General features: G+C 37.3%; 3 protein-coding genes across 6 annotated transcripts; all 3 read left to right on the top strand.

Annotated features, from left to right (window-relative positions):
• The first annotated feature begins 403 nt into the window (after positions 1-403).
• On the top strand, positions 404-6,857 carry sele (selectin E). 2 transcript variants are annotated; one of them, XM_039692456.2, is made up of 22 exons: positions 404-531; positions 635-692; positions 788-1,174; positions 1,322-1,432; positions 1,523-1,714; positions 1,813-2,004; positions 2,107-2,295; positions 2,397-2,588; positions 2,695-2,883; positions 2,985-3,176; positions 3,283-3,471; positions 3,574-3,765; positions 3,864-4,052; positions 4,145-4,336; positions 4,443-4,634; positions 4,737-4,928; positions 5,229-5,405; positions 5,667-5,846; positions 5,947-6,069; positions 6,221-6,242; positions 6,376-6,449; positions 6,553-6,857. In XM_039692456.2, exons 1-21 carry the CDS (start codon positions 529-531, stop codon positions 6,431-6,433), a joined length of 3,411 nt encoding a protein of 1,136 aa, XP_039548390.2. In that variant the 5' UTR covers positions 404-528; the 3' UTR covers positions 6,434-6,449; positions 6,553-6,857. The 2 variants fall into 2 exon arrangements, with proteins under 2 accessions (XP_039548390.2, XP_088974849.1); XM_089118723.1 differs by lacking the exons at positions 3,574-3,765; positions 3,864-4,052.
• A 1,636-nt stretch (positions 6,858-8,493) lies between these two features.
• sell (selectin L) lies at positions 8,494-11,695 on the top strand. 2 transcript variants are annotated; one of them, XM_039692459.2, is made up of 8 exons: positions 8,494-8,745; positions 9,121-9,184; positions 9,275-9,643; positions 9,747-9,854; positions 10,126-10,305; positions 11,162-11,248; positions 11,363-11,384; positions 11,481-11,695. In XM_039692459.2, the coding sequence occupies exons 1-8, from the start codon at positions 8,734-8,736 to the stop codon at positions 11,560-11,562; spliced, it is 924 nt and encodes a 307-aa protein (XP_039548393.1). In that variant the 5' UTR covers positions 8,494-8,733; the 3' UTR covers positions 11,563-11,695. The 2 variants fall into 2 exon arrangements, with proteins under 2 accessions (XP_039548393.1, XP_039548394.1); XM_039692460.2 differs by lacking the exon at positions 11,363-11,384 and having other exon boundaries at positions 8,500-8,745.
• Positions 11,696-11,890: 195 nt separating this feature from the next.
• Positions 11,891-19,766, top strand: selp (selectin P). 2 transcript variants are annotated; one of them, XM_039693402.2, is made up of 15 exons: positions 11,891-11,994; positions 12,264-12,330; positions 12,472-12,840; positions 13,054-13,152; positions 13,246-13,431; positions 13,975-14,163; positions 15,312-15,497; positions 15,675-15,860; positions 15,966-16,154; positions 16,323-16,508; positions 16,781-16,966; positions 17,152-17,337; positions 17,657-17,860; positions 18,561-18,683; positions 19,616-19,766. In XM_039693402.2, the coding sequence occupies exons 1-15, from the start codon at positions 11,980-11,982 to the stop codon at positions 19,678-19,680; spliced, it is 2,436 nt and encodes an 811-aa protein (XP_039549336.2). In that variant the 5' UTR covers positions 11,891-11,979; the 3' UTR covers positions 19,681-19,766. The 2 variants fall into 2 exon arrangements, with proteins under 2 accessions (XP_039549336.2, XP_039549335.2); XM_039693401.2 differs by having other exon boundaries at positions 13,054-13,161.
• Positions 19,767-22,858: the final 3,092 nt, after the last annotated feature.

Raw genomic sequence — 22,858 nt, 5'->3', positions numbered from 1 at the left:
AAGAAAGTGTTACTTCCATTTCTAAATATAAAAATATGAAGATTTCAGATGCAAAAGCCTCTAAATGCCATTTGAAATTTTCTTCTTTAATGATGATTTTTTATCAAACTTGTATATTTAAGTTCAGTAATTGCCATTTAAGTGAAATTACTGAACTTAAATATACAAGTTTGATAAAAATCATCATTAAAGAAGAAAATTTCAAATGGCATTTAGAGGCTTTTGCATCTGAACTCTTCATATACAGTCATCCTGCTGTATTAGTCTGAAAGCTCATCAACATTTCCTGGCTGGGAGGTCACTTCTCACTACCACTTTGAGAACTTGATCAGTGTTGGAGAGGGGTATTTCCAGAGACAAGAATTCCATTGCTTTTACTGGCTGACTTTACTAGTGGATCCGGGAAGGGAAGTCCTGAACCATAGCTGAGCTCCTATATAAATACCCCAACCTAGTGATTCCCAGTCTAGAATTTCAAATCAGAAGACCCAGTCAACAGGACCATTTAATATCTGTACATCACTGAAAATGGTAAGGAAGGCATTTAAAATAAAATAATAATAAATAACTAAATTTATTTTAGTATCGATTAATATTATGTTCATCCAATTGATATAGTTCTTTAATTCTGCAGGCCGTTTGCGTCAAAGTGCCTTTGCACTTTTTTGCTTCCCTTGTTCTTATTTCTTCAGGTAAGAAAGTAAACCATTCTAGTGTGTAAACTCTACTGAGGAAATACAACCTGTAAACATAGTTAATTCAAAGTTGCAATGGCTTAATTCTGCAGTGCTAAACATATGGAGAGGCACTGAAGGCTGGTCATACAATTCCTCCAACTACAAAATGAACTGGGAACATGCCAGACAGTGGTGCAGGGAGAAATATACTGACATGGTGGCCATCCAGAACAAAGAGGAGATTTCTCACCTCAACAACATCTTTGAAAAAGTTGATGGATATTACTGGATTGGCATTCGTAAAATTGATGACAGGTGGACCTGGGTGGGAACTAACAAGACACTTACCAAGGAAGCTGAGAACTGGGCAGATAAGGAGCCCAATAACGGAAGGAATAATGAAGACTGTGTTGAAATATATATTAAAAGAACGAAAGATGAAGGCAAATGGAATGATGAATCCTGCTTAAAGATGAAGACTGCACTGTGCTACACGGGTAGGTAGCATTTATGTGTTTATAAGGTGTTGTTAGATCTTCTAACCAAAGTATTTTCAATTGGAATGAAAAAAGAAGAGTCATTCTGCTGTTTTTGTTTTAAAAATGCCACTATCAATGAATAGTTATGCACTTTTTCTCCCTCAGCGTCCTGCACGGATGACTCTTGTGTCAGTGGTCAAGGAGAATGTGTAGAAACCATAAACAGTCATACATGCTCATGCTTTAAAGGATTCTATGGAGAACGATGTGAACATGGTGGGTAATAATTCTCTACATACTGCTGACTGTATCTGTGTTGACATTGAAAAGTGAAATGTAATTATTTTACTTTTTTCTGCTTCTCAGTTGTAAAATGCAAACCAAATGAAGTCACACCAGCAGGTCATGCTAGTGTCCAGTGCTTTCACCCCAAAGGAAATTTCTCATATGAGTCTCAGTGTGAATACTCCTGTGAGGAGGGTTATGAACTAAAGGGCTCCAGTACAACAAGATGCACTTCTACAACAGAGTGGTCAAGCAAACCACCAACCTGTGAACGTGAGTTTAATTTACACCAGAGAACATTTACAGATCCTGTTCAAAACTGTAAAAAAAATGTTGTTGTTTTTTTTAAATGTCTATGAATCTTTTCACAGTTGTTCAATGTCCAGAGCTGATCAAACCACAGGAAGGTCAAATGCAGTGTAATCATCCGATGGGCCAATTCAGCTACCGATCTACCTGTGAGTTTGTATGTGAAGGAGGATATAAGCTGCGAGACAACAGCTCCTCGACACTGTCCTGTGGAGCAGCGGGACAATGGAATGATTCACAACCCACTTGTGAAAGTAAGAAGGGTCATGTTTTTACATAATGTTTAGTTGCAGATCTGTTCTCAGTTCTTTCAAACTATAAGCATAAGAGTTTATGGTCCTTTTTTTGTTTTTCAGTTGTAAAATGCAAACCGGAGGACGTCACACCACCAGATCATGCTAGCGTCCAGTGCTCTGATCTGACTGATTTCTCATATAACTCTCAGTGTGAATACTCCTGTGAGAAGGGTTATGAACTAAAGGGCTCCAGTACAACAAGATGCACTTCTACAACAGAGTGGTCAAGCAAACCACCAACCTGTGAACGTGAGTTTAATTTACATTAGAGAACATTTACAGATCCTGTTCAAAAATGCAAAAAAATAAATAAAAATAAAAATAAATTAATGTCTGTGAATCTTTCGCAGTTGTTCAATGTCCAGAGCTGATCAAACCACAGGAAGGTCAAATGCAGTGTAATCATCCGATGGGCCAATTCAGCTACCGATCTACCTGTGAGTTTGTTTGTGAAGAAGGATATAAACTGCGAGACAACAGCTCCTCAACACTGTCCTGTGGAGCAACGGGACAATGGAATGATTCACAACCCACTTGTGAAAGTAAGAAGGGTCATGTTTTTACATAATGTTTAGTTGCAGATCTGTTCTTAGTTCTTTAAAAACTATAGGCATAAGAGTTTAATCATGGTCCTTTTTTGTATTTCAGTTGTAAAATGCAAACCGGAGGACGTCACGCCACCAGATCATGCTAGCGTCCAGTGCTCTGATCCGACTGATTTCTCATATGAGTCTCAGTGTGAATACTCCTGTGAGGAGGGTTATGAACTAAAGGGCTCCAGTACAACAAGATGCACTTCTACAACAGAGTGGTCAAGCAAACCACCAACCTGTGAACGTGAGTTTAATTTACATTAGAGAACATTTACAGATCCTGTTCAAAAATGCAAAAAAATAAATAAAAATAAAAATAAATTAATGTCTGTGAATCTTTCGCAGTTGTTCAATGTCCAGAGCTGATCAAACCACAGGAAGGTCAAATGCAGTGTAATCATCCGATGGGCCAATTCAGCTACCGATCTACCTGTGAGTTTGTTTGTGAAGAAGGATATAAACTGCGAGACAACAGCTCCTCAACACTGTCCTGTGGAGCAACGGGACAATGGAATGATTCACAACCCACTTGTGAAAGTAAGAAGGGTCATGTTTTTACATAATGTTTAGTTGCAGATCTGTTCTTAGTTCTTTAAAAACTATAGGCATAAGAGTTTAATCATGGTCCTTTTTTGTATTTCAGTTGTAAAATGCAAACCGGAGGACGTCACGCCACCAGATCATGCTAGCGTCCAGTGCTCTGATCCGACTGATTTCTCATATGAGTCTCAGTGTGAATACTCCTGTGAGGAGGGTTATGAACTAAAGGGCTCCAGTACAACAAGATGCACTTCTACAACAGAGTGGACAAGCAAACCACCAACCTGTGAACGTGAGTTTAATTTACACCAGAGAACATTCACAGATCCTGTTCAAAACTGCAAAAAAAAAAAAAAAAAAAAAAATTGTTAAATGTCTCTGAATCTTTTTGCAGTTGCTCAATGTCCAGAACTGATTGAACCACAGGAAGGTCAAATGCAGTGTAATCATCCAATGGGCCAATTCAGCTACCGATCTACCTGTGAGTTTGTTTGTGAAGGACGATATAAACTGCGAGACAACAGCTCCTCGACACTGTCCTGTGGAGCAGCGGGACAATGGAATGATTCACAACCCACTTGTGAAAGTAAGAAGGGTCATGTTTTTACATAATGTTTAGTTGCAGATCTGTTCTTAGTTCTTATAGGCATAAGAGTTTAATCATGGTCCTTTTTTGTATTTCAGTTGTAAAATGCAAACCGGAGGACGTCACGCCACCAGATCATGCTAGCGTCCAGTGCTCTGATCCGACTGATTTCTCATATGAGTCTCAGTGTGAATACTCCTGTGAGGAGGGTTATGAACTAAAGGGCTCCAGTACAACAAGATGCACTTCTACAACAGAGTGGTCAAGCAAACCACCAACCTGTGAACGTGAGTTTAATTTACACTAGAGAACATTTACAGATCCTTTTCAAAACTGCAAAAAAAATTTGTTTTTTAAATGTTTGTGAATCTTTTTGCAGTTGTTCAATGTCCAGAACTGATTGAACCACAGGAAGGTCAAATGCGGTGTAATCATCCGATGGGCCAATTCAGCTACCGATCTACCTGTGAGTTTGAATGTGAAGGAGGATATAAGCTGCGAGACAACAGCTCCTCGACACTGTTCTGTAGAGCAACGGGACAATGGAATGATTCACAACCCACTTGTGAAAGTAAGAAGGGTCATGTTTTTACATAATGTTTAGTTGCAGATCTGTTCTCAGTTCTTTCAAACTATAGGCATACGCATTTAATCATGGTCCTTTTTATGTTTTTCAGTTGTAAAATGCAAACCGGAGGACGTCACACCACCAGATCATGCTAGCGTCCAGTGTTTTCATCCCAAAGGAAATTTCTCATATGAGTCTCAGTGTGAATACTCCTGTGAGGAGGGTTATGAACTAAAGGGCTCCAGTACAACAAGATGCACTTCTACAACAGAGTGGTCAAGCAAACCACCAACCTGTGAACGTGAGTTTAATTTACATTAGAGAACATTTACAGATCCTGTTCAAAACTGCTAAAATTATTATTATTTTTTTTTACTTTTTATGTCTGTGAATCTTTTTGCAGTTGTTCAATGTCCAGAGCTGATCAAACCACAGGAAGGTCAAATGCAGTGTAATCATCCAATGGGCCAATTCAGCTACCGATCTACCTGTGAATTTGTTTGTGAAGGAGGATATAAACTGCGAGACAACAGCTCCTCGACACTGTTCTGTGGAGCAACGGGACAATGGAATGATTCACAACCCACTTGTGAAAGTAAGTAGCGTCAGGATCAGTGTTGTTTTAGTATTCTTATAGCATTTATTTTTATATTTTTTAATTTTAGTTTTAATAAGTTTTAATTTTAGTTTCATTTTTAGTCATTTTGTTATGTGCTTTTATCATTTTTGTTTTTGTAAATATTACTTCTTAGTTTTAATTACATTTTTATTTATAATTTATTAAGCTGTAAACATGAGGGGAATTTATGTTGTGCAAGGCAAAACACATCAGATATATATTTACAAATGCTTTTTAGAAAAACTCATTGGAAAAACTTTTCTTCTTACCACTCAGTTCATCACTGCCCAGCCCTTGACAGCCCTGTCAATGGAGAGCTGAGCTGTACTTTAAGCTTTAGTTATGGGAGCAAATGCAGCTTCAGTTGTGTAGAAGGATTCCTCCTTCAGGGGGCTTCAGAGATCAGCTGTACAAAAACGGCAGAGTGGAGTCATGAACCACCTCACTGTGAAGGTAATAAACAAACTCCTGTCTCATTTATGGATTTACACACCGTAGAAAAAGACATGCTAAATAAATCATGGCAACATTTTTTTTTTACATTACTTGAACTCTTTTACTTACAGTAAATGTCAGTTAAGTTGCTTACACAGTCAAGTAGATTGTACTTAAAAATTTAAGGCAGCAAGTTTATTTTTTACAATGAAATTGTATTTTAAAATTATAGTTTTATGAATTTTATCATACAAAACATTGTCGTTTTCAACTCTGTAGCAGTGGTCTGTCCACGACTTTCTGAGCCAATCAATGGGCATATGAACTGCTCATCTGAGGAACCCACCTTCGGCACTGTCTGCACCTTCGGTTGTCTTGACGGCCACCAACTTATCAGGAATGAGATAATGACGTGCAACCTCAATGGGAGCTGGTCAGGGGAAGTGCCATTGTGTCAAGGTAAACTGCTAACAATGACAGTGTGGGCAGATACAGTATATCATTTCAGTGATGAAGTGAGATGGCCATTCTAAAGCTTTCCCTTTATCTGTATTCTCAGCTGATCCTCATCCTTCTGCATCACTTATCAAAGCAACAGAAGTGACTCTTGGGGTTGCTGGTATTATCGGCAGCTCAAGTATGTTCTTAGTCTACTGGATACTGAAGAGACTGGGGAGTAAATGTGAGTCAAACAGCCTACTGGGTTTTTATAAATTGCTAGATGCGACGATCACATATTTCATATAGTTGTCTAGAAAATGTTCTTCCATATAATTATTTAATAATATAGCTAAAATTAACTAAAATGCTAATTTATGTATTTTTGTTTTCAGCTAACAAGTTTGACCTAAACAGGTAAGATTGTTTAGAAATTATATCCTTCTGTTCTTACATTATTACTGTTGTTATTTATCAGTTTATTGCACTTGGTTTATCCATGTAGGACTATATCCTGTTTAACTCTGCTTTTGTGTATTTTAATTTTTAGTACCTCGGATATTGAGGATCCACCACAGATTTATAAGAGTGTTGACAGTCTCATATAACTACACATTACACAAGGTGAGCAAATATTTCTCATGTACATATACAGGCCAGTATTTCTAATAGTGATGTAGTTTGTGAACAATTCATTGAAAAACTAATTCAACTTTTCTTTTCACAGGCATCTATCACTGCTGTATATCGCTGGACAGACAAATTCATGTAATTTAATTTCTAAATGATTTGACACTTATGTGATAAGATATTCTTTATACTCAGTCTGATGGGCATTATCATTTTATCAGGCAACAGTCCTAATTGAATGGGATTTCTACTTCCCAATGGAAGCTTTTATTATGTACTTGACTGAACATATTGTTCTGTACGGTTAAACTATTTCTTATGTTATTAATGTATCTTATTTTTGTACTATTTATTTATTGTTCCAAAACAGTATTGGTCAAATTAAACTATTTAAAAGTCAAACTTTGTTGGTTTACATTTACATGACTTGGGTGTTTCAATGCCTTTTCCTCTTTCAGATGAGTGCCTAAATCTTCACAAAAGCATAAACTTTCAATGTGATCGATCATTTTCAATTGTAAAATGATCAGCAGAATATTTGAATCTAAAAGAGATTGTTCACCATAAAATTAAAATGAAGTCATATTTACTCACCCTGTGTTATTCTAATGTAGAATGCTCTTCTTTCTGTTCTTAAAATGTCCTGCTCTCACTTCTCCATACTGCCAGTATAGCGAGCATGCAGCAATGTATTTTTAAAAGACGCAAAGGTATCACAGAATGATCCCATCCCCATATATTCCAAGTGTTCTGGGGTATACGATAGAGTTTGAAAGCTGAAAAACAAACCAAAATATAATGTATTATTTAACAAAATTCTTGACCTTGCCCATTGGTCTTCTCTGTACGGCTGTAGCGCTTGTTTGTGAGACTATTCACTGTTCACCACTATTCACTGTTCACCCTCTCGCCCAGAAAAAGCACACTTTTTCTGTGAAATCAAGATTAACATAACATGAAATACAAACCAGGCATCTTCTCTGAGATAAATATATCCATTGTGTTTGTCATAACAAGTCATCGTGTTCACATCTGTCAACTGTCAGACCTCAGACAAACAGAGTTCTATTGATATTTTACGCAGTGACGAAAGTACACGTGTAACGTTACCTTTTTTGTTGTTAATCTTGATTTCTCACAATTTGTAGGCTATGCCTTTTCGTTTTTGGAGTGAACTGCAACGCTAATATTAGCACGAACATCGTGCAGCCGTGCAGAGAAGACCAATGGCCATGGTCAAGAATTTAGCCTAATAATAGCCTACATATTACACATTTTGTTTTTTGTTTTTTCACTAAACCGTATTGTATACCCCCAGAACACTTGGAATATGGCACTTGCCACATGGCATTAGAACAACACCAGGGTGAGTAAATTATGACATCATTTTCATTTTAGGGTGAACTATCCCTTCAACACCTAAATAAAGGTTGGAATTTATTCACTGCACCTCTTTATCTTTCCTCACCTAAGAATGATAAACCCATTAGCATTGTAAGTGCAATGAAAGGGTTTGTTTAAATAACCCGGGTCAAATTCAGCTGGTCGCTTCCTGTGACTTTGTCCTTCCCTGAAGTTGCGTATTATCAGGAAGTGTAGCCTATGTTTGTTATATATTTTTTAGTTAGTTTATACTTTACAGTGGTTAAAGTGTTTCTCGTAATGTACCTCATTTTATTATTTTAATTCTTTTTTTAAATGAAGTATGTTGTTCGATTATCAAAATCATCATGTTCATCTCAGCACCATTCAATGAGATCATTTTATAAAAAGATAAATGAACATAAAAAATGACCAGTCGTTTCTGGAATGTGGCATTCTTTTATTCCACTCTCAGAAAAAAAGGTACAAAAGCTGTCACTGGGGCGGTACCTTTTCAAAAGGTACACTTTTGTACCTAAAGGGTACATATTGGTACTAATATGTACCCTTTAGGTACAAAAGTGTACCTTTTGAAAAGGTACCGCCCCAGTGACAGCTTTTGTACCTTTTTTACTGATAAACCATCTAATCATCATGTTCATCTGCACCATTCAATGAGATGATTTTATAAAAAGATAAATTAACATAAAAAATGACCAGTCGTTTCTGGAAAGTGGCATTCTTTAATTCTCATGTTACATAATGTTTATTCTCTCAAATCTGAGAAGAAAACATCCTGCAATTTAATGCGAACGACTGATATATATGGTGGGAAACCCACTTTGCTTACAGAGCAAAAGAGACTTTGTGTGAGAACATTCCTCCAACGACAAGTGGTTCAGTTGAAAGGAGTCTAATGAAGACCACGGTATGTTATGAGTCTTTACATTTTATTGTAAGCTTTTTGGTTTAATAAAACCTTTTTTTGACTAAATTTATATGCGCTTTTGGCTTGTTTAGTTGGGGACACTTAATATTAAACTATGTAATTGATCTCCCCACATTGACAAAATTAGGCAATATATACACAGTATATACATACTAAATAAGTAACTTTTTTACAACAAAAATTAAACATTACTTAAGTTGGACTATGACGCTATTTTCTCATCAGCAGAAACAAACTTTGTTGCATTATTTTCCTGTTATCAAGGAAGTTTTTTTTTCCTTTTGGAAAGCTGCTTTGAAACAATCTGTTTTGTAAAAATGCACTATAAATTAAGGTGTCTGTTTTATTATTTAGACTGGATGTTTTGGGAAGCTAAGAGCTATGTCTGTGCACATAGGAGTTTTCTGGCTGATACTGGGTAAGTGTATTCTACATTCATCAACCTTGAAGAATAATATAAACGGGTGAAACAGATTTAACTTGAACTTTTCATTTCCAAAAATTACAGTCAGTGTTGAAGGATGGACGTATCACGTATATAACACGTCAATGAGCTGGACTGCGTCACGGGAGTTGTGTCGAACAAATTACACTGACATTGTAGTGATTGATAATGAAAATGTAACACATTTTCTTCAAGAATTTGTGGAAGGTAGAAACTCAAGTCCTTACTACTGGATTGGACTCAAAAAGATCAATGGCAATTGGATGTGGGTTGCCAATGGACAGATCATGAACTATCAAAACTGGGCAGGCAATGAGCCCAACAATGCTTTGTCTTCTGAAAACTGTGTGGAAATGTACAGCAGCAAAGGCAACAATGGCAAGTGGAACGATGACGACTGCGAGGGAAACAAGTATCCTGTGTGTCACAAAGGTAGGGAGTCTGAGTTTTTTCATTTATTTCCAGTACAGTATCTTTATGTAATGTGAGTCTAGGAAAGACATCCATTCTTATAAATCAATATATTTTCTTTCAGCACAATGTCAAAACACTTCATGCAGTAATAAAGGGATCTGCAAAGAACAAGTCAATAACTTCACCTGTGTATGTAAGCCAGGTTTCTCTGGGCCACGGTGTGAAACAGGTCAGAACAAACAGTATTTCAACAAATGTAAAGTGGTGAAATATCTAACTATGAAGTGAAATATATTATAATTTAACTCAATGTTAAATGTAATAGTAATATTGCAAAAATCTTTGCTGGAACTCACCTCCCCCTGCATGGAACGCACCTCCCCCTTCCTGTGTAGGTAGTCTAGGTACAGTTACAGTATATATTTCAATAGTATGATTCTATGTTTGCACTAATAGAAATCACTATATGCATGTAAGATTGAGTTGTCTTCCGCTTGCAGTGGAGTGTTTTCCCCTTCTTTTGTTTGGTGGTGGAATGATGAACTGCACTGAAGGACATGACAGCTTCAGATCTGCCTGCAGAGTACAATGTCCACCTGGACGTTTGCTTCTGGGCTTTACTGAGTTCACCTGCAGAGCTGATGGCATGTGGGAGTCTTCCTTTCCATTGATGTGTGCAAGTAAGGAGGTCGCACTTTTCAGTTGTGTCCCACTGATATGAGGTAGCTATAATGAGAGCATGTTGGTCTTAATTTCAATTTCCATTTCATTTGAAAAGTCAATTTTCTCTATTCCCTATCAAGAATATGAAGCCTTGGAAAGAAACATTTTTTTTATTGTTACTAAACTAATAAAAAGTTCCAAAAGTTTTTTTTTTTTGTTTTGTTTTTTTTGCTTACATTTCTGTGTGTTAAAAACATTTTAATAATCAGAAAAACCTTTTAAAGCATATTTTTTGTAATGGAAATATTCAATAGTTATTCTTTATGGAACCATCAATGGCAATAGGAACCTTTTTATTTTTACCCTAAGGCTAACCCCGTTAGAGTATGTTTTCATAATTATTTAATACATATAATAATATATTTATAATCTGAAATCATATTAATCCTGAATCAATTTCTCTTTCAAAAACCAACCGTTACCTTTAAACTATTTTGAGGTTCTAATGAATATTATTCTATTTGATGAATGAACCTAATGGTCAGAAACATGATTAAATGAACCCATGATTTATTTATTTACAAACTAACATAATAAGGACAATAAAACAAACAGACAATAACAACAACAAAAGAAGAGATCTGAGCATAAGTATTACAGCTAATTAAATGCACTAACACAATCCGGAAATTTGCCCATCAAATTAGTAAATGACTCCAACATGCTCAAGAAAGTGCTTTTTCCTTTCATGAATCCTTACCAAATGCATAATCTTAACTGTATTATTTTGAAAGGGAAGAAAGGCCAGGGAACAGTAGTTTAAAAATTTTTATATTAAAAGAATACTTAGAATCTTTTTATATTTTTCCTCAGGTCTTGTCCATTTTCAAATCGCTCTTTTGGCATCTGTTGTCATCTCAGTGTTTTGTTGCTGTTTTTGTTGCTCCAACGGCAGAAAGAGTGAGTATAGTGTGCAGTTTTGAAGGATTAATCAAATATAAAAGACATTATTTAAAAGAGAAAAATATATATCTTTTAAAATGTTTTCCCTTTCCTTTTCAATTTTGGTTGCAGATAAAATGCCAGTGAGATTGAGGTCAATTGTGTTTACTTTAGTTTCACTGATTTAGATGATTTAGATAACAGTTACTGTAATCAAACATAAATCTTACCCCACCATGTTTTCTTGCAGAACTCACCAGGAAATACTGAATCCAGCATTTGGAGCTGAACACACACCACTTGATGGACCTCTATGTTCAACTTCAGCATAATGAAGTCTGACAATAACTGGATTGATGTTAGATTTTTTTTTTTTTTTTTTTTTGTCAAATTGTCTTCAGATCATCCTTATTTTTAATGCTTTGTATGTGAAAAAACAAAATAAAGTCAATTATCCCATTGTTATCTTTTGCTCAAAAAATTTTTGATGTTGTTTATTGTAGCTGAAAAAAAACATTATTCAGTGTGAGCTATAGAATGACATTAAAACTATTTAATATCTGGTATATAACAGTGTACACTGTGCTGTAACTTTTCCTTCAATGGCAGCACTATTACACACTTTCCCATCACTTAGTTCTAATGCAATGCAACTGTCTGAATATTGGCAAATCATATTTGCCAGCAATTTCATGTGCATTAAACTGTGAACTTCCTCTCAGCATTCCTCTCAGAATAAATGAAACTGCATGGTTGCAGAAAAGGTAAGAGGAACATTCTGCTTTACTTTATTCATATAGTAAACTATAGTAATACTTTATTTATTTTATTTGTATATATTTATTTTAGTATTTTTGCATTTCATCAATTCCAAATGCTTTTTAGAGTAATATTTTAGATTTATACCCCAAAAAGTATCAAATAAAATAATTAATAGCATTTGGATCTCTAGACCCTTTGGTTTGATGACATGCATAAATGAGAACACAAATAGTGTCTTAATAAACACAGATGCATTTCTCACATCCTTCAGATGGTTTTGTGGGTGAATATTAGACTTTTTTCTGGATGCCTTGTCCTTATAACTGGAATTTTTAATGGTACGTTCTCATTTAATCTATTTATAATCAAAATGTTTCTTAAATATATAATAAACTACAAAGTTTCAAAGTAAATTTAACTAAATAGTGAATTAAAACGTTGTAAACTACATTTTAATGCAACACAACTGTGTTTATCAGTCAAGGCCTGGACATACCATTACAACATAGACACTGATGTGGACTGGATAAAAGCTCGTCAGTGGTGTCAAAAGAATTTCACTGATATGGTGGCCATTCAAAACCAGGCAGAAGTTGCTTACCTTAACCAAACTCTGCCCTTCCATCCGACATACTACTGGATTGGCATTAGGAAGATTGAAGGCCAGTGGACGTGGGTTGGGACCAAAAAGCACTTGGTCCCTGAAGCAGCAAACTGGGCAAAAAATGAACCAAATAACCAGGGAACTGGAGAAGACTGTGTAGAGATCTATATTAAGAGGGAAAAAGACACAGCCAAGTGGAATGATGAGAGGTGCAGCAAAAAGAAAGCAGCTCTCTGTTATTTAGGTGAACAACACACTTGATAACATGAAATTGATTTAAGTAGAGATTATTTTTCAAATGAATTCAAAAATAAAGCTGCTGAATCAAATCAAATCTTTTGTATGGTGAGATAATTATTTGCTCTTTAATGCACATTATAGATGCTGTAAGTGTATCCATTTCTGATTGAAACCTCAGCACTCATTTGTTGTCATTACACCTGATTTTTCTGTGTAGCCTCTTGTTCAGATAAATCCTGCAGTGAGCATGCGGAGTGTGTGGAGACTATTGGGAACTACAAATGTCAATGTGACCCTGGTTTTATGGGCCCACGCTGTGAGGAAGGTTCTGTAGAACCCATTCAAGTTCAGATATCTTCATTGTGTGTTTGTGCATTTTGTCACTAAGTTATAATTTTCACTTTTGCAGTTGTCCAGTGCGGGCCAGTTAAAAGTCCACAGCAAGGTTTTGTGAAGTGTGACGGTGACTTTGGAGCATATTATTTTAACTCGTCATGCCAGTTCAAATGTTCCACTGGGTTCAAGCTGGAAGGGGAACAAAAGCTACACTGCCTGGCATCTGGGCACTGGGATAACACACTTCCTGTTTGTCAGGGTATGGAACAGAATATGCCAGTGCTGATTATAAATGTGCACCCAGGACGATAACGATAAACATTTAGTTAAAAAAAAAATCGTTCTAGATTTAAGAGAATAGCATAGTCCATATCACAACAATAACAATAATGGCACAGAAAAACGATATTGTAGGAATCACAGTCAAAACGATTTTTTTCTCCCAGAACGATAAAAACATTGACACCCAATCAGAATCCATCCTGCTTTAAAGAGCTCGAGCATTTAAAGCGACAGACAACAAAACTGTAGCACACGAGTAGCAAACTGAAGGTTTCGTTTTCTTTATTTGTCGTTCTTGAGTTAAATTGGCCTTAATAGCCTAATAGCCTTTTCAAAGTTGTAAAAAATACGAAGACTATTGGAGTAGCCTAGTGGACTATTTCTAGGTAGGGCCTAATTCTAATTCAAATATGACTATTTCAATTTTTTCAGTGTGGGTAGTAAAAATAAGTAGCCTAGATGATTATTATATTCAATTTCTGATGTGTTTAGTTTACTTAAAATGACATTACCTTTACAGTTGTCCAGTGTCTGCCGATCATTGATGCCCCTGGTGGTTGGAGTATGAACTGCACTCATCCCCTTTCCATCAATAGCTTCAACTCTAGCTGTGAGTTCAAGTGTGAGGAAGGATTTGTGCTCGAAGGCTCAAATACAGCTTGGTGTGACCACGCTGGGCATTGGACACACAAACCCCCCACCTGCGCAGGTACAGCACATCTGCAGAACATGATCCTCAGTGAATCACCAGGTTGTTGCTGCTTCATACAAGTGCTCTGAATGTGCACGTTGACATGATTTAACAAAAGCCGCATATTGGGGAAAAATATTATATAAAAACCCACAAGTTTGTAATATTTCGAAAAGTGCTGAAAGCAAAAGTTGCGCTTCCTTCTTCCTTTTCGTTCTTGTGAAACATTTTAATGTTAGGAAACACTGCTAAGACGCACCCAGGATGTGCACTTTCTGTAAAAAAAATAACACAATAACAGTGTTCTTAAAGGGTTAGTTCACCCAAAAATGAAAATTAAGTCATTAATTACTCACCCCCATGCTGTACCAACCCCGTAAGACCTTCGTTCGTCTTCGGAACACAAATGAAGATATTTTTGATTAAATTTGAGAGCTGTATAACTACCACATTGGCTCCTGAGGGACTGCCTCTTGACGGCCCAGAAAGTCAATGAAGAAAATGTTTAAATATCCCAAGTGACTACCGTGGCTCAACTATATGTTTATCAAGCGACGCGAATACTTTTTGTGCGAAAAAACAATAAAAAATAACGAGTTTATTCGACTATTTCTTTTCTTCCTTGTAGGCCAGAACGAGACTTCCTTATAGATTTCCACGACGCATGCGCGAGATTTGCGATCTGCGTACAACAGCTTACACTACTTCAGATCGCAATTCTCGCGCATGCGTCGTGGAAATCTATAAGGAAGTCTCGTTCTGGCCTACAAGGAAGAAAAGAAATAGTCGAATAAACTCGTTATTTTTTATTGTTTTTTCGCACAAAAAGTATTCGCGTCGCTTGATAAACATATAGTTGAGCCACGGTAGTCACTTGGGATATTTAAACATTTTCTTCATTGACTTTCTGGGCCGTCAAGAGGCAGTCCCTCAGGAGCCAATGTGGTAGTTATACAGCTCTCAAATTTAATCAAAAATATCTTCATTTGTGTTCCGAAGACGAACGAAGTTCTTACGGGGTTGGTACAGCATGGGGGTGAGTAATTAATGACTTAATTTTCATTTTTGGGTGAACTAACCCTTTAAGAAAGGAGGTGATTAAGGTCTTTGTGCATTTGAACAGAAATGGTTAATAATTTAATTGATGTGTTATACATTTGTTGCAGTGGTGACCTGTAATCCCATTCTGGCCCCTCCAAAGAGTCATCTAACATGTGATGATCCATTCGGAAACTTCTCTTTTAGTTCTTCTTGCAATGTTTCCTGTGATGAGGGATACAAACTTAGAGGAAAAGCCACACTCACCTGTCTGAGTGATGGCAACTGGTCAGCACCCACACCTGCATGTGAAGGTGGGTTTTTGGAGCATACTTGATTCCTCAGTCTCATAGAGAGTTATTGAATCCATAGTGTTTGCAGTGGGAAAATGTCACTATGCTCTTAACTGTAAGTGTACTGCAAAAAACTGCTCTTTTACACTATCACAGACTCTTTTGAGTCTACAATCTTGCCTGTTTTGTTTTTGCCAGTTGTAAAGTGTGACCCACTGAAGCCCAGCCCACATGGCTCCCTGCAATCTTATGATCCTATGGAGGAGTTTGCTTATGGCTCCACTTGTTGGGTAAAATGTGACTTAGGTTTTGTACTCAATGGTACAAATTCAACTCATTGTACCGCATATGGGAACTGGAGTAACACCTTGTCTGTTTGCCATGGTAACCTGCTTCTTAAACAATACACACACATTTATACACATATTTTCAGTTTATGCCGTAGGTCCAACAGATTCACTTTTTGAGTTGCTTCTGATTTTCCCACAGCTGTACAGTGTCCACCTCTCTCTAATGCACCAAATTATGGAAGTATGACCTGCACACACGCCCTCTCCAACAATAGCTATAACTCCAGCTGTGAGTTCAAGTGTGAAGAGGGTTTTGTGCTTAAAGGTGCAGATTCCACTCTCTGTGACCATACTGGGCTCTGGACATACAGTACACCTATTTGTACAGGTTTGCCATCCGTTCATATAATTCTTATTGACCTAATACCATTAAACTTCTGATGAAATGATATTCACTCTTAGAAAAAAAGGTTATATCAGATGCTTCATATATGGATCCTTTTAGGGGTTCCCATCATATATTAAATCTATTTTGTTATCTCATTTAAAATTTAAGCTGTGGCTTGTGACCCTCTTGTGGCCCCTGCACAGAGTCACCTGACCTGTGCTGATCCATTGGGAAAGTTCTCTTTTCGTTCTTCTTGCAATGCTACTTGTGAGGCGGGATACGCACTGAGAGGAGAATCCACACTCACCTGTCTGAGTGATGGCAACTGGTCAGCACCAACGCCTGAATGTGAAGGTGGGTTTAAACCTATTTCAATAAAAAATACACTAAATTAACACTCTTGATATTCTGTGATGGTTAAATAGAAAGGCTATTGAGGGAAGTAATTGGGTCTCCAAGAGTATTAGATCTAACAAAACAGACAATAGAGAAGTTATTTGTATTGCCACCTTCTCCAATCCAGTCCTATCATAAATAAAGAACAAAAATGTAGCACTGACATCTGCAATTTACTATAAAGTCATGGACAGAAAGGCTTTATCATATCTTTTGATTCTGTCCAATAGCACGGCAGTGCAGCCTCTTAATCGACCCTTCTCATGGGACCGTATCCTGCACGCACCCTCACGGGAGGTTCAGCTTCGGTAGTGTGTGTGAAGTAAGCTGTCAGGCAGGCTTCAAACTGCATGGCACACCCCGAATGGAGTGCTTGGAGATGGGGAAGTGGACAGACACCCCACCCTTCTGCTTGGGTAATCACTTTTGGGTCTTCTTTTTTCACATCAAGCATCATGAATCATGATGTTTCCTCTATTGGTATCCTATATTCATCTGTCACCCCATTAAAACAAAATGAGATCAAACTAACCAGCTTGATCTAAAACTGATCTGAACAGCTGATTAATGTATGTTAACATTTATTTATTATTGTCCATAGCTCAACAGTGCCCCCCTTTGACCAGTCAAGAAAATGGCTGGATGAATTGTTCTCATCCTCACTCCCTGTTTAGCTACGGCTCACAATGCTTCTTGGGATGTAAGGCTGGATTTGAAATTACAGGAGAGCCAGGCATGATGTGCTCTGCTTCTGGGAACTGGAGTCAGGAGATGCCCTCTTGCACTGGTATCTACCTCTCGACAAAAATGGAATGTTCCAACCTGGTTGATTTTTCCATTAAGGGAACATTCTATTTAGGTTCTATTTTTTGTAACCATAAAATAACATTCTCATAGAGTTACATGTAGGTTTCTTTTCTCTGAAACTCTAATAAGAACTACATAAGCAAACCAAAAAAAAAAAAAATGAACATTGGCTTCTCCTGTTAAACACTTAAGAATATAAATGATCAGGCCATATCATTTAAAACTGATATTAGTAAGAATAATTGGACATGAAAAACATTAATCAAATGCTTTGCTATCGTTTATCTTTTAAATGGCAGCTGTTCGTTGTGAGCTCCTCTCATTCTCTGAACTTCCTGAGCTGGGACCTCTACCCTCAATGAACTGCTCTCACCCACATGGAAACTTCAGCTTTGGATCTCAGTGTTTTTTCCAGTGTGCCAAGAGCCATAAGCTCAATGGAACCAGTCAGCTCATCTGCAACTCCAAAGGGTACTGGACCAACTCTCCACCCAGTTGTGTTGGTAAGGCCAACTTCTCTAACCCATCTTTTTTGGTGCATTAATTCTGTAGAAAAATGCTGCATGCATATTACTATATCACTATCATTACATATTAATGCAGAATGAATAATTACACTGGAAGGCCATTAAAACATTATGAGAGGGGCCTCGTTTAAGTACAATTTTTTATTCCCTTCCCTTGCTTTGCTCAGTCTCGTTCACACAGATGTGCATCATTGCTTGCGTTGCATGAGTGCCTACTACTGGCCGCACCCTGGGAGTGTGTTTAAATTTGTTTGTTTTTTCCTATACTGTATGTTTGTATGTATGCTGTAAAAAATATTCAATATTATATTAATAAATGTATATTAAATAGTTTTTTAAAACACAAATGAAAAAAATACAATAATACTATAATTGTGTAAAACATATTCAGCTTAAGGTAGTTACAAATATTAAATAACTCCAATATTATACACTAGATTGTGTGGGGTGGGGTAAATAGAGTGGTACGGTACGGTACGGTACGGTTAATGTGGGAACTGCAGCGGGTTCATGCGTTGAACCTCAGAACCTTCAATCTCAGAGAACGCGCACATGCACATGTGTTGTTAAGTTACAATCTCAGGGGACACTTTAAGTAAATATATTTTGTCAAAGGGGTTCGGGTGTCAAAGTTTGTGAATCTCTGCATTATAACATATTTACTATGTGCTTTCAGTACAGGAGATGTCAGTGAGTGCCACCATGCTGATGTATGCAGCTGTGGGAGTTGCTTCTTCAGCTGGACTACTTTTGTTTGGAGGACTAGTTTTTTTGTTGATGCGCCAATTCACCAAAAAGGGTAAAAAAAAAATACTATTCTTTTTATAAAATCCCATTCCATTGTTGGCATAACCTTTTTTAAGCATTAAACTAATAAAAAGTGTAATTTTATAGCATTCGTGCTTGCAAGGTTGTATGTTTAGCTTTAGTAAGTCATTTTAACCTAGGTTATTGTAGTAAGTGTTATAAATATTGGAATGATGTGTGTTGGTCTAATGCAACATGGACCAATACAGTAATTTTCAGGGACTACAAACTCATGCCATTCCAAACCTGTATGACTTTCTTTCTACTGTGGAACATAAAATATATATATATATATATATATATATATATATATTTTGTAAAAGTCTTTGTGTTTTTGTTTGTTTTGGTCCATACAATAGCTATAGTGAATAGCCCCTTTCACACATGAAACCTGTTAATTTACCATAGAATTATCAGATATACATTTTTGATAAATACACAAATTTGCTGTTTGCACAAGCAATGATGTTCTGTCTTTTTATACCGGTAACATACGATTTACACATCAGTTACAAAATAACGGTAAACTCTGTACATTTTAACGTTAACTGTAAATCTTTCATCACCTGGATGACAAGAAGCGTTAAGTTTCATTATCTGCCCAATTTGACAACATTGTTTTTTTTTATTTATGAGTGACAAGCATAAGGGGATGATGACACAGAATGTGTTTTTGCTCTTTAAAACACAAGACGCTTGATAGTTACTGTATGCAATAGCAACTGCAGAGATATTGGTAAACAAAACGGTTTGATTACCAAACTTTCTTAAAATTTTGTGTTCTGCAGAAGAAAGTGATACAGGTTTGGAACTTGAGGTTTAGTAAATGATGACAGAATTTTAATTTTTGGGTGAACTAACCCTTTAACTTGTGTAAGTTGTAACAGTAGCCTAACTTAATACACTTTTTCTTCTCCACTGCAGCTCATTACAGTCTGAATGACTCTTCGTGGGAAGGGGATTTGAACCCAGCATTTGAATTCAATTAAAAGACAAATTTACTCAATATCTGAGTAAAGTGACCAATATTTTCCATGTTGTTTTGTGCTTGAAATAAATGAATATTTGATTAGAATTGGTGTTTCAAGAGTCATTTGCACACTATAATTGCACACTATATATTTTTTGTTTCCAGCATTGTTAAGAATGCAATAGTTACTGTTAGTGGGTTTGTTCCTTAGTGTCTGTGTGGCACCCTTTTTAAGTATGTGAGAGACAGCATAAACACTGCCAGAAACACCCTGTTGTCCACTCGCTCACACACCCACTGTTTCATATATCCTCACACTGGACGTGCTGCCCCAGATCAGACACCCAGGCCAGGATGTGCTGCCTCTGGGCACTATGCCCACACTGTCACCCTTGTAGGCCTCTAGTTGCCCCTTCACCTTGTTCCTTCTATGTGAGAGGCTTTAGGGTTAGGAGCTAATGAGCATTTTCTATAGCCATGATGTGTATGTTTTACAATAGGCATGAGAACAGCTAAGAGTTACCTAAAAAAAAAAAAAAAAATCACACTATGTTCACTTAAATGTGATGAAACTAATATGATTTTTGTGAGCTATTTTTTTGTAGCCTAAATTACTTTTGTGAAATGGAGCTGCTTAATATTTCAGAGCCTATATTAAGGAATATGCAGTAGGCTACTGCTTAACAGGATGGCCCTTCTATTTTTTGTTGCTGAGCTCTTCTGCATTTCAGCACAGAAGGAGTTGCACGGGTGCCTAACAGTCGCATCTGTCCGGGCATTAACGCAGCGTGACGCCAATTATATGATATTAAGCGGGAGCGGGTCTGCAGCCCATCCTGGCACGAAATGCGTAATAAATAACCGATCAGATGACTGGATGCTTCCTGGCTGCTATCGTAATAATAACGAGGCTAATGCTGCCCGCTGTGACCGGATAGCCGTTGATTATTTTTCGTTTGCTTGGCCTGCCAACTGACAGTATCACGCCAATAAGTGCACGAGAGACCGCGATGCGTGCCAGTGCTGTTTTAAGCGGATTACAGTGACCTGTCCATTCGTCAGTAGACACTACAGTCAAAAAATATTGTTTCGTTGATAAGGCTACATCAAAACTTATGTTCAATACGTTCTACATATCGAGTCTTACAACATGGGTGCATTTTGAGTCGGACATGACGCTGTTTTGGATTAAGAAATGATTCCCATCCCATGGTGTTAGCCGTTCTTAAGTAGGTCTGGAACACAGGCCATTGAGGTGTAGGCTATAGGCCTAGCTATTGTCCCCATTATAGGTAGTAGGCATATAGGCCTCTATTTTCGTTCACATTCTGCAGGGACAACGTGAAAACCCGGAAGAGTAATTCGCTAACCAGTAGGCCTAGATTTTTACTAAAAGTAATTTTACCAAGTAGAACTTGTTGATCCTGAAACAATTCTACTCCGATTTGAGGGCTTTACTGTATAATGTCAAGAGCTCTAAACCATTCTTATTCACCTATTAGGGTTAGGTTTAGGGGCGGGTTAGGGCTCGGAATATGTTTTCGGACAGGAATGTTGTTCTTGGATCAACAAAATTTGTTGATCAAGGACATAGGCAGTATTTGCAATTTAGAGTTCCATTTCAAAGAAACAGTTAAAGGCCTCCTATCATTTAAAGAATTAGTTCACCTCAAAATGAAAATTTCCTAATAACTTACTCACCCCAATATGCCATCCAAGATGTTCATGTCTTTCTTTCTTCAGTGGAAAAGAAATTACGTTTTTTGAGGAAAACATTTCAGGATTTTTCTCCACACAATGGACTTCAACAGTAACTAAATCGTTGAAGTCCAAATCAGAGCAGTTTCAAAGCAGGATTTGATTCAAAGGGCTCGATCCTTATAGGGTCTCAAGTGAAACGATCTGTCATTTTCTAAAAAAAAAAAAAATAGAAATGTATAGTTTTTAACCACATTTTTTTCGCCTTGTGCTGGTCTGCGACTTGCCAGGCATTACGAAATCACATTGGAAAGGTCACGCTGGACATAGGCGGAAGTACAGTTCTGTTGTGAGGTCCATTTAAAGTGAAACTTAGCCAAGGCAGCTACTGATCCAGGAACATGTTTTACTTGGCAAAATCACAGTGACCCTTCTGTGTTTTGACGTATTTTGAACTGAACAAATTTTGAACGTATTTTAAATTCAGTGTGTGAGTGAAGTGTTTAACCGTTTAACCGATTAGATCAAGAGTGATTCTTTCACAAATCTGGCATCGCTGACTACACATGGTCATGCGGTGTGTTTGTTACCTGCAAATAAGCGTTGCTCGGAAAACGGACTACACCGTGGTTTAGGTTTCCATGAATGTGGGCAACATCAGGCCAAAATAAATGGAAAATGCTAAATAATTCTCAGTAACAACCAGTCCTACTCATCCATTATTCTGGAGTGTTACATTTTTTTCATATTAGAGTAGGCTATTGATTATTATTATCTGAATAATCTTAAAATGATCATTTGCTCATGCAAACACACTGTTCATCTCACCTCTGCCCTGCAACATCTCCTGACAGGTCCACATGACAGGAACAGACAGTTAAATTGTTCTTGCCCAGTGACTTGTGGCACTTACATCTGGAGGTCTGAAATCGGAGTAAGAAATGTGAACCTGGTACAGACAGAAAGAAGGTTCATTGCTGGGGCAAAGAGGCACAGTATGAAGGGCTTCCTATCTTTCCAGCATGCCTTACATTTTCACCTGATATTATCCTCAACCTCAGTACAATACACCAAACTATAACACTGACACATTCCAGAGTAGCAGCCCCAATGGGCTTTTGGGTGGTCATACACGCCCCTGAAAATGCAAGAATGCAGCTTGGCTATATATCTGCAACAGAAAATCACAGTATAGGCATTCATGATGGGCGGATGTGGAGTATATTTATGGGTAGGCCCCATTTCTGAAGCTACAGTGGGAGTCTAAAGATCTGGGCGATGATGTGCCCTGTGGTGGACCACCATCTGGCTCTGAAAAAGTGCCATAAAGATATGCATAATGATAGGAGGTGCTGAAAGCCTAGACTGCCTATGACCTTGAGTTTGGAAAATGGCAGTTCTCACTGCACACATAGTGATTGTTTGTGGATTCTTGCATTTGTTATAAATTACCATAGCACTAATGCATCTGCACATGAGAGTACAAACTCCGTAAAAAT

This window comes from Pimephales promelas, chromosome 13 (assembly GCF_988280905.1).
Source record: "Pimephales promelas chromosome 13, fPimPro1.hap1.1, whole genome shotgun sequence".
Classification (NCBI taxonomy): Eukaryota; Metazoa; Chordata; class Actinopteri; order Cypriniformes; family Leuciscidae; genus Pimephales; species Pimephales promelas.
The sequence above is the reverse complement of the archived record's forward strand: the minus strand, read 5'-3'. Positions and strand labels throughout refer to the sequence as shown.

What these genes read in the sequence shown, in the direction of transcription:
- sell (XM_039692459.2), top strand. An exon ending in AGTTTTCTGGCTGATACTGG is followed by an intron (nt 9,185 to 9,274) that starts GTAAGTGTATTC and finishes CAAAAATTACAG; the next exon opens with TCAGTGTTGAAGGATGGACG. An exon ending in AAAATGCCAGTGAGATTGAG is followed by an intron (nt 11,385 to 11,480) that starts GTCAATTGTGTT and finishes GTTTTCTTGCAG; the next exon opens with AACTCACCAGGAAATACTGA.
- selp (XM_039693401.2), top strand. An exon ending in GGGCCCACGCTGTGAGGAAG is followed by an intron (nt 13,162 to 13,245) that starts GTTCTGTAGAAC and finishes TCACTTTTGCAG; the next exon opens with TTGTCCAGTGCGGGCCAGTT. An exon ending in CAGTACACCTATTTGTACAG is followed by an intron (nt 16,155 to 16,322) that starts GTTTGCCATCCG and finishes TTAAAATTTAAG; the next exon opens with CTGTGGCTTGTGACCCTCTT.
- sele (XM_039692456.2), top strand. An exon ending in CAAACCACCAACCTGTGAAC is followed by an intron (nt 2,296 to 2,396) that starts GTGAGTTTAATT and finishes AATCTTTCGCAG; the next exon opens with TTGTTCAATGTCCAGAGCTG. An exon ending in CAAACCACCAACCTGTGAAC is followed by an intron (nt 3,472 to 3,573) that starts GTGAGTTTAATT and finishes ATCTTTTTGCAG; the next exon opens with TTGCTCAATGTCCAGAACTG.